General features: G+C 40.1%; 1 protein-coding gene across 1 annotated transcript in view; it reads left to right on the top strand.

The window, feature by feature from the left end:
* Ttc23l (tetratricopeptide repeat domain 23 like) overlaps positions 1-19,309 on the top strand; it is a 74,639-nt gene that overhangs the window by 36,996 nt on the left and 18,334 nt on the right. The window contains 2 exon segments of the mRNA XM_028895065.2: positions 12,437-12,561; positions 18,387-18,530. Coding sequence (XP_028750898.1) covers positions 12,437-12,561; positions 18,387-18,530 — 269 coding nt within the window.

Genomic DNA, 19,309 nt, shown 5'->3' on the forward strand with positions numbered 1-19,309 from the left:
AGTCAGAAGTCACAGAAAAGCAGGCTTATGTGACCCCAGTGAAATCACATATTTTCAAATGTGTAACTTCAGGCCTTATTAAACTAAATTAAACTCCAGCTAGATTAAAACTTTATCATCAAAACTGAAAATAAAAATTTTGATGGATGAAATTTTATAATAGCAGTTTTAAAATAGAAAGAACTAAAATTAAACTCAGAGAAAGAACTTTCTACACACACATAAAGGTATACAGTGAAAGATGCTGAAAATTTTCATTACAAAAGATCTAAAACCATGTCTATCAAGCAAACAAGAAAAAATGCTGATGAGGATGTGGACAAAAGCATCTTGAACAGTGCTAGTGGGAATGTGAACAGAGATATTTGCACATTGGTGTTTGTTTCAGCCCTATTCATAACAGCTAAGTTCTGAAACTACCTGGGTGTCCATTGACTGGAATGGATAAAATAGATACACAATGAAATGTTTTCAGCCATAAAAAAGAATGAAGTTGTGTCATGTGCAGGATGATCATATTATATGGATTTTATGTGTTTTCTCATGGAGTCATAAAATATATACAGATGACATAAACGTTGAAACAAAACTGTCAAGGAAAACAAAGGGCTGCTGGGAGGGTGGCAGGAGATATTAGCCACACATCTCATTGCTGCGATAAAATGCCTGACGGAAGGAGTGAAGGAAGAGTCTGTTTTGGCTTACAGTTCCGGGGAGTGCATTCCATCCGAGCAGAGAGTGCATGGTGCAATGGTGCCGATGACCAGATGCAGCTGGTTTAAGTTCAGGAAGCAGCACACTGATGAGGGCCTGTCCTTGGCTCCCCTTCTCCTTTTAATCCATCCCGGACCTCAGCCCACAGAGTGACACTGGCCATACTTAAAGCCGGTCTTCTTATTTCAGTTAATTCCTCACAGACTTGTCCAGAGATCTGTTCCCATAGTGATTCTAAATCACAGGAAGTTAACAACCAAGAATAATGCCATATGAGGCATTAGGACTGGGAAGGATAATCTCAACGTGCATTATAGATGTAAGTGAAAGAAGTCTTATATAACCCACTACAATAAAATAAAAAACTTTTGGAAATTGTATATATTCAAGTTTTAACTTCAGCTAGATTAAAACTTCATGCATCAAAACTGAGAATAAAAATTAGCCATGAAAAAATACAGTTCTAGAAAGGAAAAAAATTTAAACTTAAGCAAAATGATTTTTTAAGCATACATAAAGGTATAGTATGAAAGAAGAGATTAAAAATTTAATTACAAAAGGACCTGAAACTATGTCTGTAAACAGAATTTAAAAGTCATCCAGGATGAACAAGTAGCTTAATAGATTCATATGGATAAAAAATAATTTTTTTGTTTGTTTGTTTTCGAGACAGGGTTTCTCTGTGTAGCTTTGGAGCCTTTCCTGAAACTCACTCTGTAGCCGAGGCTGGCCTTGAACTCATAGAGGTCTACCTGCCTCTGCCTCCCAAGTGCTGGGATTAAAGGTGTGCTCCAGCCCTGCCCGGCTAAAAATAAATGTGTAGCTAACCTTCCTAAGAAAGAAATTTCCAGGAACCGACAATATCATTGTGGAATTCTATGTAGAATTTAAAGAATAATACCAATTCAACATAATCTCCACAACATAAGGATGCTCTGGAGGAAGGAAGGATGGAGAAGGATGGAGAATGGAGGAAGAATGGTGGGATGACTTGTCAGATAAAGGTGCTTGTGACCAAGTCTTGAAGCCTGAATTCAGTCCCCAAACCTCACATGGTAGAAGGAAAGAACTGACCTCTGAAGGCTGTGCTCTGATCTCTATGTGCACACCATGGCACATGAATACCATCCTTACTACCCTCCATGTGCACTCACAAAAATAAAATTTAAGATGTATTAAAAAAAATGAGGGTGCTGGGTGGTGGTGGTGGTGGTGGTGGTGGTGGTGGTGGTGGTGGTGGTGCACACCTTTAATCCCAGTACTTGGGAGGCAGAGCCAGGTGGATCTCTGTGAGTTCAAGGCCAGCCTGGTCTACAGAGCGAGATCCAGGACAGACTCCAAAACTACACAGAGAAACCCTGTCTTGAAAAACCAAACCAAAACAAAACAAAAAAAAAATGAGGGACTTTCAGCTCCTTCCTCTTCCAGAGTCAGCCACATCTTCTCGTGTAGTGCTAGCCTCGTCCCTGAGACACGACAGTGAAGCGAATAATGAACAGATTTGGCCATATTGGGCACTGGGTCACTAAGGCTGCCGTCAGCTCTGATGAAGTGGATATTGTCATCAATGATGCCTTTATTAACCTCAATTATATAGTCTTCCTGTTCCAGTATTATTCTACATACACACACACACACACACACACACACACAGCAAGTTCCAAGGCATAGTCAAATCTGAGAAAAGGAAACATGTCATGGGAAGGCCATTTCTATCTTCCAGGAGTGAAATCCTGCCAACATCCAATAAGGCAGTTGTACAGTCTACTGGAGTCTTCACAACCATGGAGAAGTTTGGGCCCACTGGAGGGATCTAGCCCTTGGATCTTCTGCTGTTGCCCCCAAGTTTGTGATGGGTATGGGCCACGAGAACCATGACAACCCACTCAAGGTCATGAGCAATGCCTTCTTTACTGTCAGTTGCCTAGTTCCCACCCAGCCAAGGTCATCCCTGATGACTCTGGCATAATTGATGGACTCATGGCTGCATTCCATGCCATCACCGCCACCAAGAAGATGGTGAAGAGCCCTCTGGGAAACTGGAATGATGGCCGTGGGGCTACCCAAAACATCATCCCTGCATCTGTCAAGGCCGTGGTCAATGTTATCTCAGAGCTAAAAGGAAGGTCACTAATAGTCTCCTGCATTCTTACTCTCAATGTGTCTGTCATGGATCTGACATTTCCACTAGAGCAAACTGCTGAATATGATGACACCAAGAAGGTGAGAACACACTGCAGGGCAGGCGCTATGCCCAAGAGTAGTTGGCTAGTACAAAATGCACCCATGGCTTTTTTTGTGTGTTTTGTTTTTATTTTAGTGTTTTTTGCTTTTTGAGAGAGAGAGAGAAAAAAAATGAGCATGAAGTTGGAAGTTGGGTGGTAGGGAGATGGGGAAGAGAGGAGGACCTGGAAGGAGTTGAGGGAGGGGAAATATGAACAAAATATATTGTGTGAAAATTTTTAAATAATAAAGAGGGTGGTAAAGCAGGCACTGGAGGGCCCCTATATCAGTTAGGGCTTCTAACCATCCCAGCCCCTTCAAAGGCATCCCGAGCTATACCAAGGATCAGACTGTCTCCTGTAACTTTTAACAGTAACACCCATTCTTCCATCTTTAATGCTGGAATTGCCTTCAAGGACCTGTTTGACAAGCTCATCTTCTCCTACGACAATAAATGGTGAACTCATAATCTACATGGTCACTAAGGAATAAGAAGCCCTGGGCCACCTACCCTAGAAAGCACTTGAGAGGAAGAGAGTGGCCCTCAGCTTCTGGGAAGTCCCTGACCCAATTCAACACCTAATGCACTGAGCAGCCTCCTCACAGTTTCCATCTCGACCACCAGAAAAAAGGGAGAAGTTTAGGAAGCCCTACTCTCCAATTTCACCAGTAAAATTCACTGCACCAAGCTCCCTCCCACCACCACATACATACAAAAAAAAACATAAGAGAATGCTTCTTATTTTTATGATATCATCATAATTATATTACAGGGGAAAAACAAATCAGTACTTTCAGATATGTACTATAGAACATTCTTGATGAAATACATAGCTAATAAATACTATGCCATAAACAACCAAAAGTTCCTCCTAAAGAATGCCAGGCTCATTCAATGTTCAACTTTCGATCAATACAGCATACAAATAGACTAAAAATGAGAAGCATATAATTTGTATCAATTGCTTCAGAAAAAAATTATACAAAATTTAAAACCCATTCATGATGAAAGGGAACCTCCTTAATTAATAAATGTATGTATTAAGCAGTTAATATCCTGTTTAATGGCAAAAGACTATTTCCACCTTAAGATCACTCAGCAAGGCAAGGATCTTTAATTCATAACTCTTATGTGACATAGTACTACAAGTCTTAGTTGAAGTAATAAGGCAAGAAAGACTTAGGAATAAAACTTGGGAAAGAATATTAGGAAATTTAGGAAAGAATGTTTGCTATTTGCAAACAATGTATTATCTCTGAAGAAAACTTTAACACAGATATGGTACTTCTTGACTCCATAAGTTTAAGCTTATCAAGGTCTCCAAATGAAATCAGAGCTGATCTAAATAAATGCAGACACACCCTGTATGTGGAATAGAAGACTTAAGACAATAAAGGGGGTCACCTTTCCAGACGTGATCTAAGAACTTTATATAGTCATTGTCCCAGCAGGAATTTTTATAAATAAAGATAAGACTCTAAAATACATCTGGAGAATCAAAGATCAAAGAAGCTACAATAGCTAAGTCCATTTTGAAAATTAAGGGTATAGTTAGAGGATAATAACTAATACAATAAAGTTTCAATAATCAAGAGAGTGTGGTAACACAAAGATCAGAATTACTACAACATAACTCAGAGTCCAGAGATAGACCTATATAAATATGACTGGTTAACTTTTGATAAAGGTACAAAGGAAATTCAATATGAAAAGGATAATCCTCTAAGTATTAAGACAATTGGACAATCACATAAAAATAACAAGTTAGAATTTTTGCTTTTTTTTATCATACACAAGCACTGACTCATAGTCCCATGTCCTAATGTAATAACAACTAAAGTTTATATAGAAAGAAAGGCAAAAGAGATAAAAATTAAATACAAATGGTCAATAATCATGAAAAAAAGTATTAACCAAAAGTAAATAAATAGAGGCAAGCTATGGTACTTCAATGCCTGTAATGTCAAAACTCGGGATGCTGAGAAAGAAGGACTGTGAGTTTGAGATCAGTCTGGCCTGCATGGTGGGAAGAGAGGGAGAAAGAGACAGAGAACTGGAGATATGCTTTTTTCCCTATTGAAGTCTTAAATGATGATGATAGGCTTGGTGACAGCAATTTGATTCAAACTCTGGATAATAACTTGGCAGGGTATCGCACATCCTGGTGTACATATCTTCTTTTTAAATTTTTATGTATATGTCTATATGCAGGTATGTGCGTGTGAGTGCAAGTGCTCTTGAGGCCAGAGATGTCAGATCCCTCAGTGACTGAAGTCACAGGCAGTTGTGAGCTGCCCAGTTTGGATGCTGGGAACTGAACTCTGGTCCCTAGAAGAGCAGCACAGGCCCTTTACTGCTGAGCCATCTCTCCAGGCCCTCAAAGTATGTATATCTTTAGAACAGCAGTGAGATCAAGTTTTCACTTAGCCTGTGTAAGATTTTATTTAATTTTACTTATCAATTTTACTTATTTATTTAAAAAGGAGGATTTAAAAGTTAGATGATAGGCTAGATGTCACCTCTATGTGTCCTGGTGAAGGACAAAACATAGGAGAATATAGATTTTATTTCAAGCAGAGAAAGAAAGAAAAAAAGAAAGAGCTGCAGAAACTCACAAAGGAAGCGAAAGGAAACCCGAAAGGCACAAGGAAGAAGATCAGAGATGCAGAGATCGCTGAATTGCAGCTCCAGCTCACCACCAATAAAGAGATACACCACAGCTGGCTGGATTTAAAAGAAGACCAAGACAAGGTATGCCTCATTGGTAGTCTTAGTTAGGGTTTCTATTGCTGTGAGCAAAGCAACTTGGGGTCGAGTTTATTTTGCTTATATTTCTACATTATAATCCGTCATCAAAGGAAGTCAGAGCAGGAAAGTGGAGGCAAGAACTGAAGCAGAGGCCATGGAGGGGAGCTGCTTACTAGGTTACTCCTCGAGTTGCTCAGCCTGCTTTCTTGCAGCAACCCATGACCTCCATCCCAGGGGTGGAACCACCCACAATGGGCTGGGTCCTCCCTCATCAATTACTAATTAGAAAATGTACCACAGGCTTGCCCACAAGCCAATCTGTTGGGGACAATTTTTTTCCCTTTTTCCAAAATGACTCTAGTTTGTTGTCAAGTTGATATAAAAGCTAGCCAACTGGAAAAGACATCCACATACTGGGAGTCAAAAGATGGAAAACAATCTATCAAGTGGATATAAGACAAAACTAAGCTTACAAAGCTATTCTGGTGTCTGATATAGTAGACTTCAAACTTAAAATATAAGAAATAAAGAAGACCACAAAGTACTAGTAAAAGGAATGATAATCAAAAAGATCTAACAATGATAAATAAATTACACACACACACACACACACACACACACACACACACACACACAATGGTAGGGCTCCCAATTTGATAATCTCTAACGAAGGTAAAAAAGTTCAGATAAGTCCTCAGATAATAACAACGGGCGGTTTCATCTCTAAATGGGTCATCCATACTAAAAGAAAAGAAACCAGTTAAAATACATCACAGCTCAAATGAACTTAACAGATACCCACAAATATACCTATAAAAATCCTTTGCAGCAGCCAATTTAACCTTCTATGAAACAGAACACATTCTAGGCCACAAGTCAAGCTCCATCATATTTTCTTGGATCTTATCTGATCGTATCTCACCAAAACTAGGAATCAACAGCAAGAAAAACAGAAATATATGGAGGCTGAACATCGAGTAAACCAGGAAACAATTAAAACTAATTTCTGGAATCAAATGAAAGCGAAAGTACAAATTACCAGAATCTTTGTGATACAGCTAAGGCAGTTCCCGAGGAACGTTTGTGCTCAAGGGTCCTTACGTTTAAAAACGGAGGCCAGGTGTGGTGGCATGTGCCTTTAATCCCAGCACCGAGGAAGCAGAGGCAAGTGGTTTCCAGGGACTCTGGGGCCAGCTTGGTCTACATAGTAAGTTCTAGGACATCCAGGGCTATGTACAGAGACCCTGTCTCTAGTTAATTAATTATTAATATAAGACAAAATCTGAATGCTCTTAAATGGCATAATGCTGCACCTCCAAGTCATATAAGAACCAGAACAATCCACACTAAAATCTATAGATGGCAAGATATAATACATGTTAGAGCAGAAATTAATAAATTGTCATTAAAAGAACAGTATAAAGAATCAATCAGACAAAGGGTTAGTTCTTTAAAAACTAAACAAGATTGAAAAACCTTTGGTCAAACTAAGCAAAAGAAAGAGGGGACCCAGATAAATACCACTGAAGATGAAAAGGGAGAAGTTAGTACAGAGTTCATTGAAATTCAGATAATTACCAGGAAATACTTTGAAAACCTGCAATTCAAAAACAAAACCCCTAGAAAATCCAGAAGTGGACAAATTTATAGGCGCATGTGGCTTATCAAAATTAAATCAAGAGAATATAAACTGCTTAATTAATTCCACAATAAAAAAATTGAAGCATTAATAAAAAGCGTCCAACAAAGAAAAGCCCAGGACTGGTTGAATTCACTGCTGGTAACTAACACCACAGCTTCTCAACTGTTAAAGAAAATGGAAACATTTGAATACTGACAAGCTCATTTATGAAGCTAGCACTATCCTGATCCCAATACGAAATAAGGGAACAGTCACAAAAAGGAAAACTAGACAAATTTCCCTGAGGAACACAGATACAAAAATTTTTCCATAGAATTATTACAAATCGGCTTCAAGGATACATTAAGAACATGTTGGTTTGATTCCAGGGAAGAAAGGTTGAATCAAGATATGGAACTGCTATACAGTAAATAAAATGAAGCACATAAATAGAAGACAGAAATCTCACAATCATCTCTACCAGTGCAGAAAAGGTCCTCAAAAAAGTTGTGTTCCTCCTTCTTGATAAAAGACTATGAGGACTAAGAATAGAGGGAACATGGTTGAACACAATAAGGCTATATATGACAAATCCATAGCCAGTATTGTAACAAATAAGAGAAACAGCCCATTTCCTCTAAGTCAGGAATGAGCCGAGGGTATCCACTCTCTTGGCTTTTATTAAATTACAAAGTTCAAAGTCTTAACTAGATCAATAGAATGGGAGAGAGAGAGAGAGAGAGAGAGAGGGGGGGGGGGGGGGGGGGAGAGAGAGGAGAGAGGAGAGAGAGAGGAGAGAGGAGAGAGAGGGAAGGAGGAGAGAGAGAAGAGAGGAAGGAAACAAATAGGAAAAAAGTTAAAATTTCTCTATTCATAGATGACATGGTGCTGTACTTAAAATACACTGAAGATTCCCCTTTCAAACTCTCAGACATGATAGCAAAGTAGCAGAATACAAAATCAACATAGAAAATCAATATGTCAATAACAAGAGAAGTCATGGGGGGGGGAATTCTATTCACAGACACTTTTTAAAAAGCCAGCAACTCAGAATAAACTTAACTGTGAAGGTGAAGGATCTCTACAAAGAAAAAATTTGAACACTGAAAAAACAAAGCCAAAGCAAACACTAAAAGGTGCATAAAACCTCCCATGTTCATGGATTGACAAAGTAATTTTGTGAAAGGGATTATATTAGTGAAAGTAATGCACAGACTCAGCGCAGTCCTCACTAAAATCCTGATGGTATACTTCATAGCACAAGGGGAGGGGGGTCCTAAAATTCACGTGGAAATACAAAAGACCTTAAACAACTAAGGCAGTCCTTACTAGAAAGAGTCATGTTGTAGGTATCATAAACCTGATCTCAAAATACATACAGATCCCAGAAACTAAAACAGCATTGTGCTGGCACAAAAAGAGATAGGGCACAAAGGAACAGAAAAATCGCTGAAGAAAAACTACACAGCTCCAGTGAGTTTAATTTTTGACAAAAGAGTCAAGAACATACATTGCCAGGGAAAATGAAAATAACAAATGATGCTGGGGGAACTGCTGGTCAGCGTGTAGAAATAGTGAAATAGAGGGTAGCATGGCCGCCTGCACACACTGAGCCTTGGTCAGAGCCCTGGCACCTCACGAAACCGGCACAGTGCTGTGCATCCTCTATCCAGCACTCAGAAGCTAGAACGGAAAGTTCAAGGTCATCCTGTGCTACGTAGAGAGTTTGCAGCCAGCCTGGGATACGCAATGTCCTGCTTCATGGAAGGAAAAGAAAGGGAGTCCTATCTCCTATCCTGAACAAAGATGAATTTATAATGGGTCAAAGACCTAAACATAGGACCTGGTCTTGAAACTGCTTATGGAAAACATGGGAAACACTTCAAGATATAGGTATAGTCAAGAACTTTCTGAAATAACTGTAATAGTACAGGAAACAACCCCGTAACTGACAAATGGAATAACATGACATTAGAAGGCTTCTTACAGCAAATAAAATAACTATCAGAGTGAAGAGATAGCCTGCCAAAGGGGATAAAATATATGATATACATTAGATATAAGATTAATATAAATTAAAGAACTACAGAAATTAAACACAAAAAAACCACCCAAATAAATCAATGAATGTTTTAATAAATTTAAATAGTTCTCAAAAGAAGAAATAAAATGGTCAATATTTGAAATTAAGAAAATGCAAATTAAAATTGATTTGAGATTCTGACACACCCCAGTAAGAATGGCTTTTATCAGAAAACAAGCAAACAAAAAACCACTGGCTAGGATGTGTGAAAAGAACCTTTATATACCACTAGTGAGAATGTAAAACTTGCAAAGCCTCTCTGCAAATCAGCATAAAGTTCTAAAAAAAAAAAAAAAACTAAAATAGAACTTCCATATGACCCAGCTATACCACCCTTAGGTGTATAACCAAAGATGCTTAAGTCAGTATACCAGAGACATTTGCATATCCTTGTTCATTGCTGCACTTGTTCATAATAACCAGTGTACTGGCTGGTTTTGTGTGTCAACTTGACACAAGCTAGAGTTATTGGAGGAAAGAGCCTCGGATGAGGAAATGCGTCCTTGAGATCCAGCTGTAAGGCATTTTCTTATTTAGTGGTCAATTGGGGAGGGCAGCCCATGGTGGGTGGTGCCTTCCCTGGGCTGGGGGACCTGGGTTCTATAAGAAGGTCGGCTGAGCAAGCCATGGGAAGCAAGCCAGTAAGCAGCACTCCTCCATGGCCTCTGCATCAGCTCCTGTCTCCTGAATCCTGTACTGTTTGAGTTCCTGTCCTGACTTCCTTCAGTGATGAACAGCAATGCTCAAGTGTAAGCCTATAGACCCCTTCCTTCCCAACTTGCTCTTTGGTCATAATGGTCTGTTGCAGCAATAGAAACCTTAACAAGACAGCCAGGAAAGAAACCAGCCTAGATGTTCTTTACATGTATAGAGAAGCCAGAGAACAACTTGCAGGAGTTCTCCTTCCATCATGTGGGATGTTGGGGTTGAATTTGGTTCCTCAGGCTTGACCATGGTGCCGTGGTCACTGAGCCACCTCACTGGCTTCATTAATAGCAAGAAAGTATAAGCTTTCCAACTAAGGACAGGATTAAGGCAGAGATGATCTTCCCTCAACACTCCTTTTTAACATCATGTTAGAAGTCCTAATGCAATAGAACAAGAAAAGGAGAAATGTGCTATTTAGGAATAAGAACTAAAACAATTATTTGAAGATGATCTGATGACTAATTTGGAAAACTAAAAAATCCTCATTGTCATCATCATCATCAACTCTCCTGAAACTAATGGACTATAGATAATATGCAGAATTCTAGGTTAATATACAAAAAATCCAGTCACTGTGATTACGACAAAAAAAGACAAGTGGAATTTCTAATTAAGATGAAAGGATCAGCCGGGCGGTGGTGGCGCACGCCTTTAATCCCAGCACTTGGGAGGCAGAGCCAGGTGAGTTCGAGGCCAGCCTGGGCTACCAAGTGAGTTCCAGGAGAGGCACAAAGCTACACAGAGAAACCCTGTCTCGGGGAAAAAAAAAAAAAAAGATGAAAGGATCATTTCTATTGGCAACCCAATAAATAAATAATTATAATTCTAACAAAAAAAATGTGAGAAATGTCTATAACAAAACTTTTAAACCTGAAGAAAAATAAAACCAAGTAACTAAGAGATATTTCATGTGCATAGATCAGAACATTCATTATTTTTTAGATATCAGTTCTTCCTAACAGACTGAATCCTATTCTAAGCAAAATACCAGCAGGTTACTTTGTGTACACTGAGAAACTGAACTGTATGTGGGGTGGCCAATCTCCTGATAGCCAGCGCAACACTGGAAGAGGAGCAGACTGACTGTAAGTTTACAGTGACCAAGACAACATAGAACAGGCAAAAGTTCCCATTATTTTATACATTTTTATATATTGACTATGTAAGCAAATACTGTATTTGGAATAAAAGACGTTAAAAGTAAATGAAAGGTTCTCCCCCCCCCCACCACCACCACCATTGAAGAAAGCCTTTGGGACTAAGAAAACACAATTACAGCAAGCCCATAGAAAGACGCTATGAAGACAAGAAGCCAAAGCCCAGCTTTTCCTTCAGGGCTGGGTTTTTGTGTGCTCGTTTTAGTTTTCTTTCTCTTTTAAGTCTCTGAAGGGTCTTCAACCCTTAATTTAAGGTTGGTCAGTGTAAAGAGAGACAAGATGGCTAACTGCCCCACAACTGTTGTGTAAACAAGTCCTGATCCAGACTTGAACTTGTTGTTGAACCATCAGCGGGGGTGGGGGTAGGGGGGGTTGGGGGGTGGGGGGACCCTCCTGGCAGGAGGAAAAAGCCCACAAGCCATTTGTTCGAGGCAGCATGGCCAGTTGCAATCTAGGCTGGCCTGGAATTCCTTCTGTAGTCCAGGCTGGCCTAAAACTCATGGCAGTCTTTCCTGCCTCAGTCCCTTGACTGCTGGAATTATAGGAGTGAGCTACCATATTCTGGCTACAACAGTAAATTTTTTTTTTTTTTTTTGATTTTTTTTGAGACACAGGGTTTCTCTGTGTAGCTTTGCGCCTTTCCTGGGACTCACTTGGTAGCCCAGGCTGGCCTCGAACTCACAGAGATCCACCTGGCTCTGCCTCCCGAGTGCTGGGATTAAAGGCGTGCGCCACCACCGCCCAGCTTCAGTAAATTTTTAAACAGAAAAAATTGCCAAATCATGTCTCTGTATACATACATACACTTATGTGTATACATTAAAGATATATAATAAATACATATATAGTATATATAAACACAAAATATCAAAGTTTTCGCTGAAACATAGTCTTTCAATGTACCTGGAAGTCTAATATGGTAATTATTTTGGTCTTTAGGATAACAGAACTATTTGGACTGATGCACCTTCCCCCTCTTTGAAATCCATGCACCCATTTCATCATAAGACTCTCATCTAATTCTAGCCAATCCTGTCATGGACTTTTTGAAGGTCTCTGTGAAACCTGAGATAAGAGCAGGCACACACTTTAAGCATGAAAATGTCAATGGAGCCCAAGCTGATAATAGACATCTACAAAGGCTTGAAGTTTGCTTTAAATAATCCTCTCCATTTTTCCAGATGCAGTTGAGATTTATTTCATAAGAAGTATTAGTACGTATCAAACATTGGGCTCTAAAGATTATGAAACTCTCACCGCCATTGAAGACTTTTGTACATGGCTCATCCAAAATGGCGAAAAACAGGTAAAGGTTACCAAGTCATAAACATGATTCCTATTTTATTTGTTAGATATAGATGGCCTTTTTGTCTCACAGTTCAGAAACTAGAGATCACACAAGTCTCAGATAAAGCTGAGTGTCACACACAGAACTGCTGTTGCTTATGGTATTGATATAATAATTTGCTTTTGTTGTGCATACGTGAAGTCCTTCAAATCCAGAACAGTTTAAGCTCTACCTTTATAAGTTTACTAATTTGAATCAAAATTAGCCACCACCTTTGGATCTAACTGAAATGAATGATAAACGGTGCTGTTGATGGTGCTGGTTACCGGAGGAAAGGTCACCGTCACAACAGAACCCAGTATTAGTTTCAGAGTTTTATTAGGAGGGAGAGGATGGCGGGGCACGTGCAGAGGGCAGAGGGAAAGATAGTGGGGTGGGGGAGAGAGAGAAGAGCAGAAAGGGGGGGCCTGCATGCGGCTTTTTAAGGGCTCCTGATGAAGTGGGTTTACGGAGCTACAACACACATGTGCAGGATTGTGAAGTGATAACTTTGGCATTTAAAAAGGAAGCTCCATGAAGGCAGGAACAGCAGTCTGCTGTGTTCACTGCTCTGTGCCTAGTGTGTCAAACAGTAACTAGCACATAGTAGGTGCTCAATAAGTATTTCACGAAGCTGTTAATTTCATTGCACATCTTGTGCTTTGAAAAGGAATTCTTTAGCCGACTTCCACGTCTAGTGTGAGCTATAGACTCATTGTATATGAGCTATAGGCTCATTGTAGAGTACCAGAAGAGATGAACATGACTTGGTCACTTGTTCAACAGACTAGAAGAGAAGGAAATTTCCACAACCTAGTAAAGGCTACATATGAAAAGCCCATGCTGGTATCATAGTCTGTGGGGAAAACTGGAAGCTTTTCCTCTGAATATTACAGAGTAGGAACAGGACAAGAATGCCCACTCTCAACACTTCCTTTTAATGTTGAGCTGAAAGCACCAGCCAAAGTGAGTGGGCTGGAAAAAGAAACAAACAGTATTCAAATTAGAAAGAAGGCTGAATTGTCTCTTCAGAATGATGAAACGTTATATGGAAGTCCTAAAGATCAATCCCACCACCACCACCACCCTCTCTCTCTCTCCCTCCTCTTCCCTCACTCCCTCCCTCTCTGCCTCCCCCCTCTCTCTCTGCCTCTCTTCTCCTCCCCTCTCTCTCTTTCACACACACTTAAAACTAATAAGTTCAACCAATCTACAAAAGACAAAAGAAACACAAAATGGGTTTTGTATCTGTACACTATTAATGAAAAATCTAAAAGTAAAGTAAGAAAATAATCCCATTTACATGAGTATAAAAAAAGAGGACATACATAGAAATAAATTTACCCAGGTAGGTAAAATATTTTCGAATACTGAGAAAATTAAACAGAAATTTTAAACTATATCTACGCTTTCCTATTCTGAAAAATACAAAGGCATAGAGTTTTGAGATTCCTGAATTATTAGCATTGCTTCCTGAAAAGCAGCAGTTGATATCCTTAAATATGTATTATTCAACAATCCCTACCCCTAAGGCTCAGGGAACATTGCAGGAGAGGAGATGGAAAGATTCTAAGAGCCAGAGGAGCAGTTTTGCTGTGAGATGGTTTTCTCTAGACAGAACATGCATGCTGAATCCATGAACTCAAAAACAATAAAGCCTGCACCAGATCACACCAGTGGACATACCAATGGGGGGAGGGTCGCTCACAGGGTGCACTCCCAGATGAAGACCTGCAGCCAGTAGGTGACTGAGGAGGGAGGGAGAATCAGGTTTTCTTCAGGGGTGAGCCCCCTAATACGTTGTCAAGCATACATGGTGGTCTCTACACCCAGATGCATATGGAAGAGGTCATGACCTTGAGAGGGAAATGTGGGTGGGGGATACATGGAAGAAGTTGAAGAGAAGAGAATGAAGGGTAGAAATGAGGTAAACACAGCATATTCATGTATGAAATTCTCAAAACTATTAAAATACGTAAACTGTTTTGTTCAATGCGGCACACAAAAGATGATGATTATATGTTCAACAGCGCTAAAGAAATGTTCTGTTTATACATTCGAAAATGGGTAATTGGGCAATGCCATACATAACTCACAGGAGTACAGCAATAACTAAGCCTCTTCGCTCTTTCTAAATAACATTGGTGTATGGAAACACGAAGGGCTCTGTAGATAGCGAAAGCTATTCAAAGCAGAAAGAATCCAGCTGGAGCCATCACATTACCTGACTTCAAACTGTACTACAGAGTCATAGTGATAGACAGCATGGCATTAGCACAGAAACAGACACATAGATCAGTGGAACATAACAGAAGACCCAGAGACAAACCCCAACACCTAATCTTGACAAAGGTGCCGAAAACATGCGCTAGGAAAATGATGACCTCTTCCACAAGTAGTGCTGGCAAAACTGAGTATCCCCTGAGGAAAAATCAATTAATTCTACATTTCTCACTCTGAACAAAAGGGTACTCAAACTGGACCAAAGGTCATAATTTAGAACCAGAAATGCTGATGCTGATAATGAAAAACATTAAACAACAACAAAACAAAACAAAAACTTGAGAACATAAGTAAGGGCAACACATTTCTAAACAGAACCTCGATAGCACAAGAAACTGCTCCAAGGATCCACAGACCAAATTATGTGAGATTTAAAAGCTCCTTAATAGAAAGAGAAACGACCAGTGAGTAAGCACCCAGCAAGGCTTAACAGTTCCTTCAGGCAAAGGGTTGACATTAGAATATATAAGAAAATGTGAACACTAGACACCAAAGGGAAGGAAAAAGAAAACTCCACAATGACCTGAACGGACAGTTCTCAAAAGAAGAAACACAAATGCCGAACAAATGGTTTTTAAAGTGTCTAACATCTGTAGCCATCGCTGGAATTCCATCTCACCTGAGTGAGAACGGTTAGAAAATCAAGAACACACATTTCTAGAAATCTGTGGCAGCAAATGCTGGCAATGGTGTGCTGAAAGAGGAGCCATTACCTGCTGTTGGTGGAAATCGGTGTAGCTGCCTCTCAAAGAAGTCAAACTAAAACTGCCACATAACTCAGCTATTCCACTTCTGGGCATGTGCCCAGCGGGCTCTCTGTCCTGCCACAGAGACACTTGCAAATCCAACTTTATTGCTGTTTGTTTCACAATAGCAAGGAAGTGTGATCAGCCTGATTGTCCATTGAGTAAAGAATGGGTAATGGGCATGTGGTACATAAGTGCAATGACATTTAGTCAGTCAGTAAAGAAAGATCTTGGGAGACAGAGATAGGCGGATCTCTGTGAGTTCAAGGCCAACCTGGTCTACAAAGTGAGTTTCAGGACAGCCAGGGCTACAAAGAAAAATCCTGTCTCAAAAAATAAAATAAAATAAAATAAAGAAAGAAGGAAGGAAGGGAGGGAGGGAGGGAGGGAGGGAGGGAGGGAGGGAGGGAGGGAGGTGTAGCTGGAGTCTTCTCCAGTCCTGTCTGGCCCACGGTCAGGACAAATCTTTCTCACCCGCCAGTCCCGCAGCCGCTTAGACCCAACCAAGTAAACACACAGAGACTTATATTGCTTACAAACTGTATGGCTGCAGCAGGCTTCTTGTTATCTAGTTCTTATATCTTAAATTAACCCATATCTATCAGTCTATAAGTTGCCATGTGGCTTGTGGCTTACTGGTACCTTACATCTTGCTTTTCATGGAGGCAGCTGGCAGTGTCTCCCTGACTCAGCCTTCCACTTCCCAGAATTCTCTTCTCTCCTTGTCCTGACTATACTTTCTGCCTGGCTACTGGCCAACCACTGTTTTATTTATTAACCAATCAGAGCACCACATTTAACATACAGAACATTCCACAGCAGGGAGGAAGGAAGGGAGAAGGAAGGAAGGAAGGAAGGGAGGGAGGGAGGGAAGAAGGAAGGAAGGAAGGAAGGAAGGAAGGAAGGAAGGAAGGAAGGAAGGAAAGAAGAAAGGAATAAAGAAGAAAAGGTTTCTGGAAGATGGTGGAACTAGAAAGCATTATATTAAAACAGCATTTCCAACCTGTGGGTCTCTGTTTGGGGGTAGCCTAAGGCCATAGGAAAACACAGATATTTATAACACAATTCATAGCCATAGCAAAAGTACAGTTATGAAGTAGCAACAAAAATAATTTTATGGTTGGGGGTCACCGCGACCCTGTATTAAAGGGTTGCAGCATTAGGAAGGTTGAGAACCACTGAACTAGGAGGTAGCCCAGGCTCAGAAGGACAAATATTCCTTTCATATGTGGATCCTAACCTCTGTTAAATGTGTATATTCAGGCTCACCATGTTGGCACAGGCCTTTAACATCCCATCACTGGGAGGTAGAGGCAAGCAGAGCCCTGTGAGGTTAACCTGGTCTACACAGCAAGTTTCAGGCCAGGCACAACTGCATAAGGGAAACCATCTTCAAAGGGGAAAAAGAATGTGTATCTGCATGGGAGTCAATGTGAATAATGGCCAGGAAGCTAGAAAGGGACCCACGACACCTGGAGGGGGCTTTAAAGGAAGCGGGTAGGGAGGACAGTGGAACAGAGTGGATGAAAGAATGATGTGGTAAAGGAGGAGGTGTACGGACAGCAGACGTGTGTGCATATGTAGGTGTAGAATTCATCTAAATGACATACATATAAAAATCTCACGGCAGCCTGCAACTTTATAAGTTAATTTAAAAATTATATTGTATATATTTTTAAAAAGACAAAATATTGGGAAGGCAAATGCAGACAATTGAGACGATGAATGGTTCATGTTGACCTACACTGACCTTTCTGCTGTGGAGTGAGTAGATTAGAGAGGGCATTGTCATGAAAGGTGAGTGGCTTAGGGCGGTGGTGGCACCCACCTGTAATCCCAGCACTCTGGAGACAGAGGCAGAGGATCTCTGTGAGTTCGAGGCCAGCCTGGTCTACAGAGTGAGTTCCAGGACAGCCAGGGCTACTCAGAGAAACCCTGTCTTGAAAAAACAAAACAAAACAAAACAAAATGTCAAAGTTATGAAAGAGAAAAGGGAGGAAAGAACTATTATGGAGAAGAAAGAATTTCAAAAGCAAAAATGCAACTATGATCAGACACTCCACTTTTTAAAATTATAAATAATATCATTGAAATAATTGGAAAATGTACATGTTTGGTTAATAGTATTGGATCCATGTAACATTAGCGTGACAATGGTGTTGATATATAGAATAGTCTTGCTCTGCGAAGATACGGAGTTCAATATTTAGGAATAAAGTTTCTCTATGTCTATAATTTATTTTTAATAATAATGTATGCACATGTACTCATCTTCCGTATACATACATATATGTATATTTAAGAAAAAAACAATAGAATAAAAGTGGGGAAATGGTACTCACTTGTGAATCTAGGCAAAAATTTTATGAGTGTTGATTCTGCTATTCTTTGGCTTTTCTGAAAGTTTGAAAAGTGGAAGAAACAAAGAGTCAGGGCTATGGAATTTTGGCTGGCATGGAATCCTGACCCTGTGGCCAAAGTGATCTTGATAAAGAGCTTAAAAAAGAGGCTTTTATTAGGCCCCTTTCCATTGTCTGTAAAGTAAGTACAGTGATAGCCCTTATCCCATAGAACATCGTGAAGATTAACGGAACTGTACATGTGGATTAACTGGCATTAACTATCATTGTTAACATTAATTCATAATATGGTAGAGTACTTGGGTGAGTCATCATAACTGACTGCTTCTGTGTGTAATTGTGGGATAAAATGACCCTTTTTACAATATCCATGTCATAGATATGGTTAATTTTGTTTTTAATTTATATCCCCTAGGTGGCTTACAAACTGATAAAGTATACACTGAACTCTCGAACCTATGGTGACTGTGGTAAGAAAGTAGCCGAAACCTTTTATAACATGGGCAGCATCTGTTTTGCCAAAGGAGAGCTCAGAAATGCTATTCAGCTGTTAAGGAAGGTGAGCAAAGAAAAGCAACATCTGGCTGATTTTGTTACCTTTTTGTTTTCATGGACTTATTATAAGCAGGATGTGGGGAATGGTGTGTGTATATATGTATGTGTATTATTCAGAGTTCTCTATAGGAACAGAACTGATAGCATGAATACACACACACACACACACACACACACACACACACACACACACACAAACACACACAGATTGATTAGAGTGGCTTGCAGGCTGTGGTCCAGCTAGTCCAACCATGGCTTTCTACCTGCACAAAGTCCAAGAATCTAGTAGTTGCTCAGTCCATGATGCTGGATGTCTCTGCTGGTCTTCAGTATATGCTGGGATCCTGAAGAAGCAGGCTCTAATGCTGGTGATGGGATGGATATGCCAGCGAGAGTGAGGGCAAGCTGGCAAAGAGCAAAAGCTTCCTTCTTCTGTGTCCTTTATATAGGCTTCCAGCAAGGAGGTGTAACCCAGATTAAAGGTGGATTTTTCCACCTCAAAAGACTTCGATTTTCTTTTATTTAAAAGTTTTTTATTTTGCATACCAACCATAGATTCCTCCACCCTCTCCTCCTCCAGCTTCCTCCCTACTTCCTCCCCCGCCCCATCCACTCCCCAGAGAGGGTAAGTAGGAAGTCAACAAAGAAAGACCGAGATTAAAGGTGGGGCTTCCCATTTCAAATGGCTTGATTTAATTAAGAAAAATCCCTCACAGTTGTACCCACCTGCCTGAGTTTTATAGTTAATTCCAGATGTAGTCAAGTTGACGATCAAGAACAGTC

The sequence above is a fragment of the Peromyscus leucopus genome, chromosome 11 (assembly GCF_004664715.2).
Source record: "Peromyscus leucopus breed LL Stock chromosome 11, UCI_PerLeu_2.1, whole genome shotgun sequence".
NCBI lineage: Eukaryota > Metazoa > Chordata > Mammalia > Rodentia > Cricetidae > Peromyscus > Peromyscus leucopus.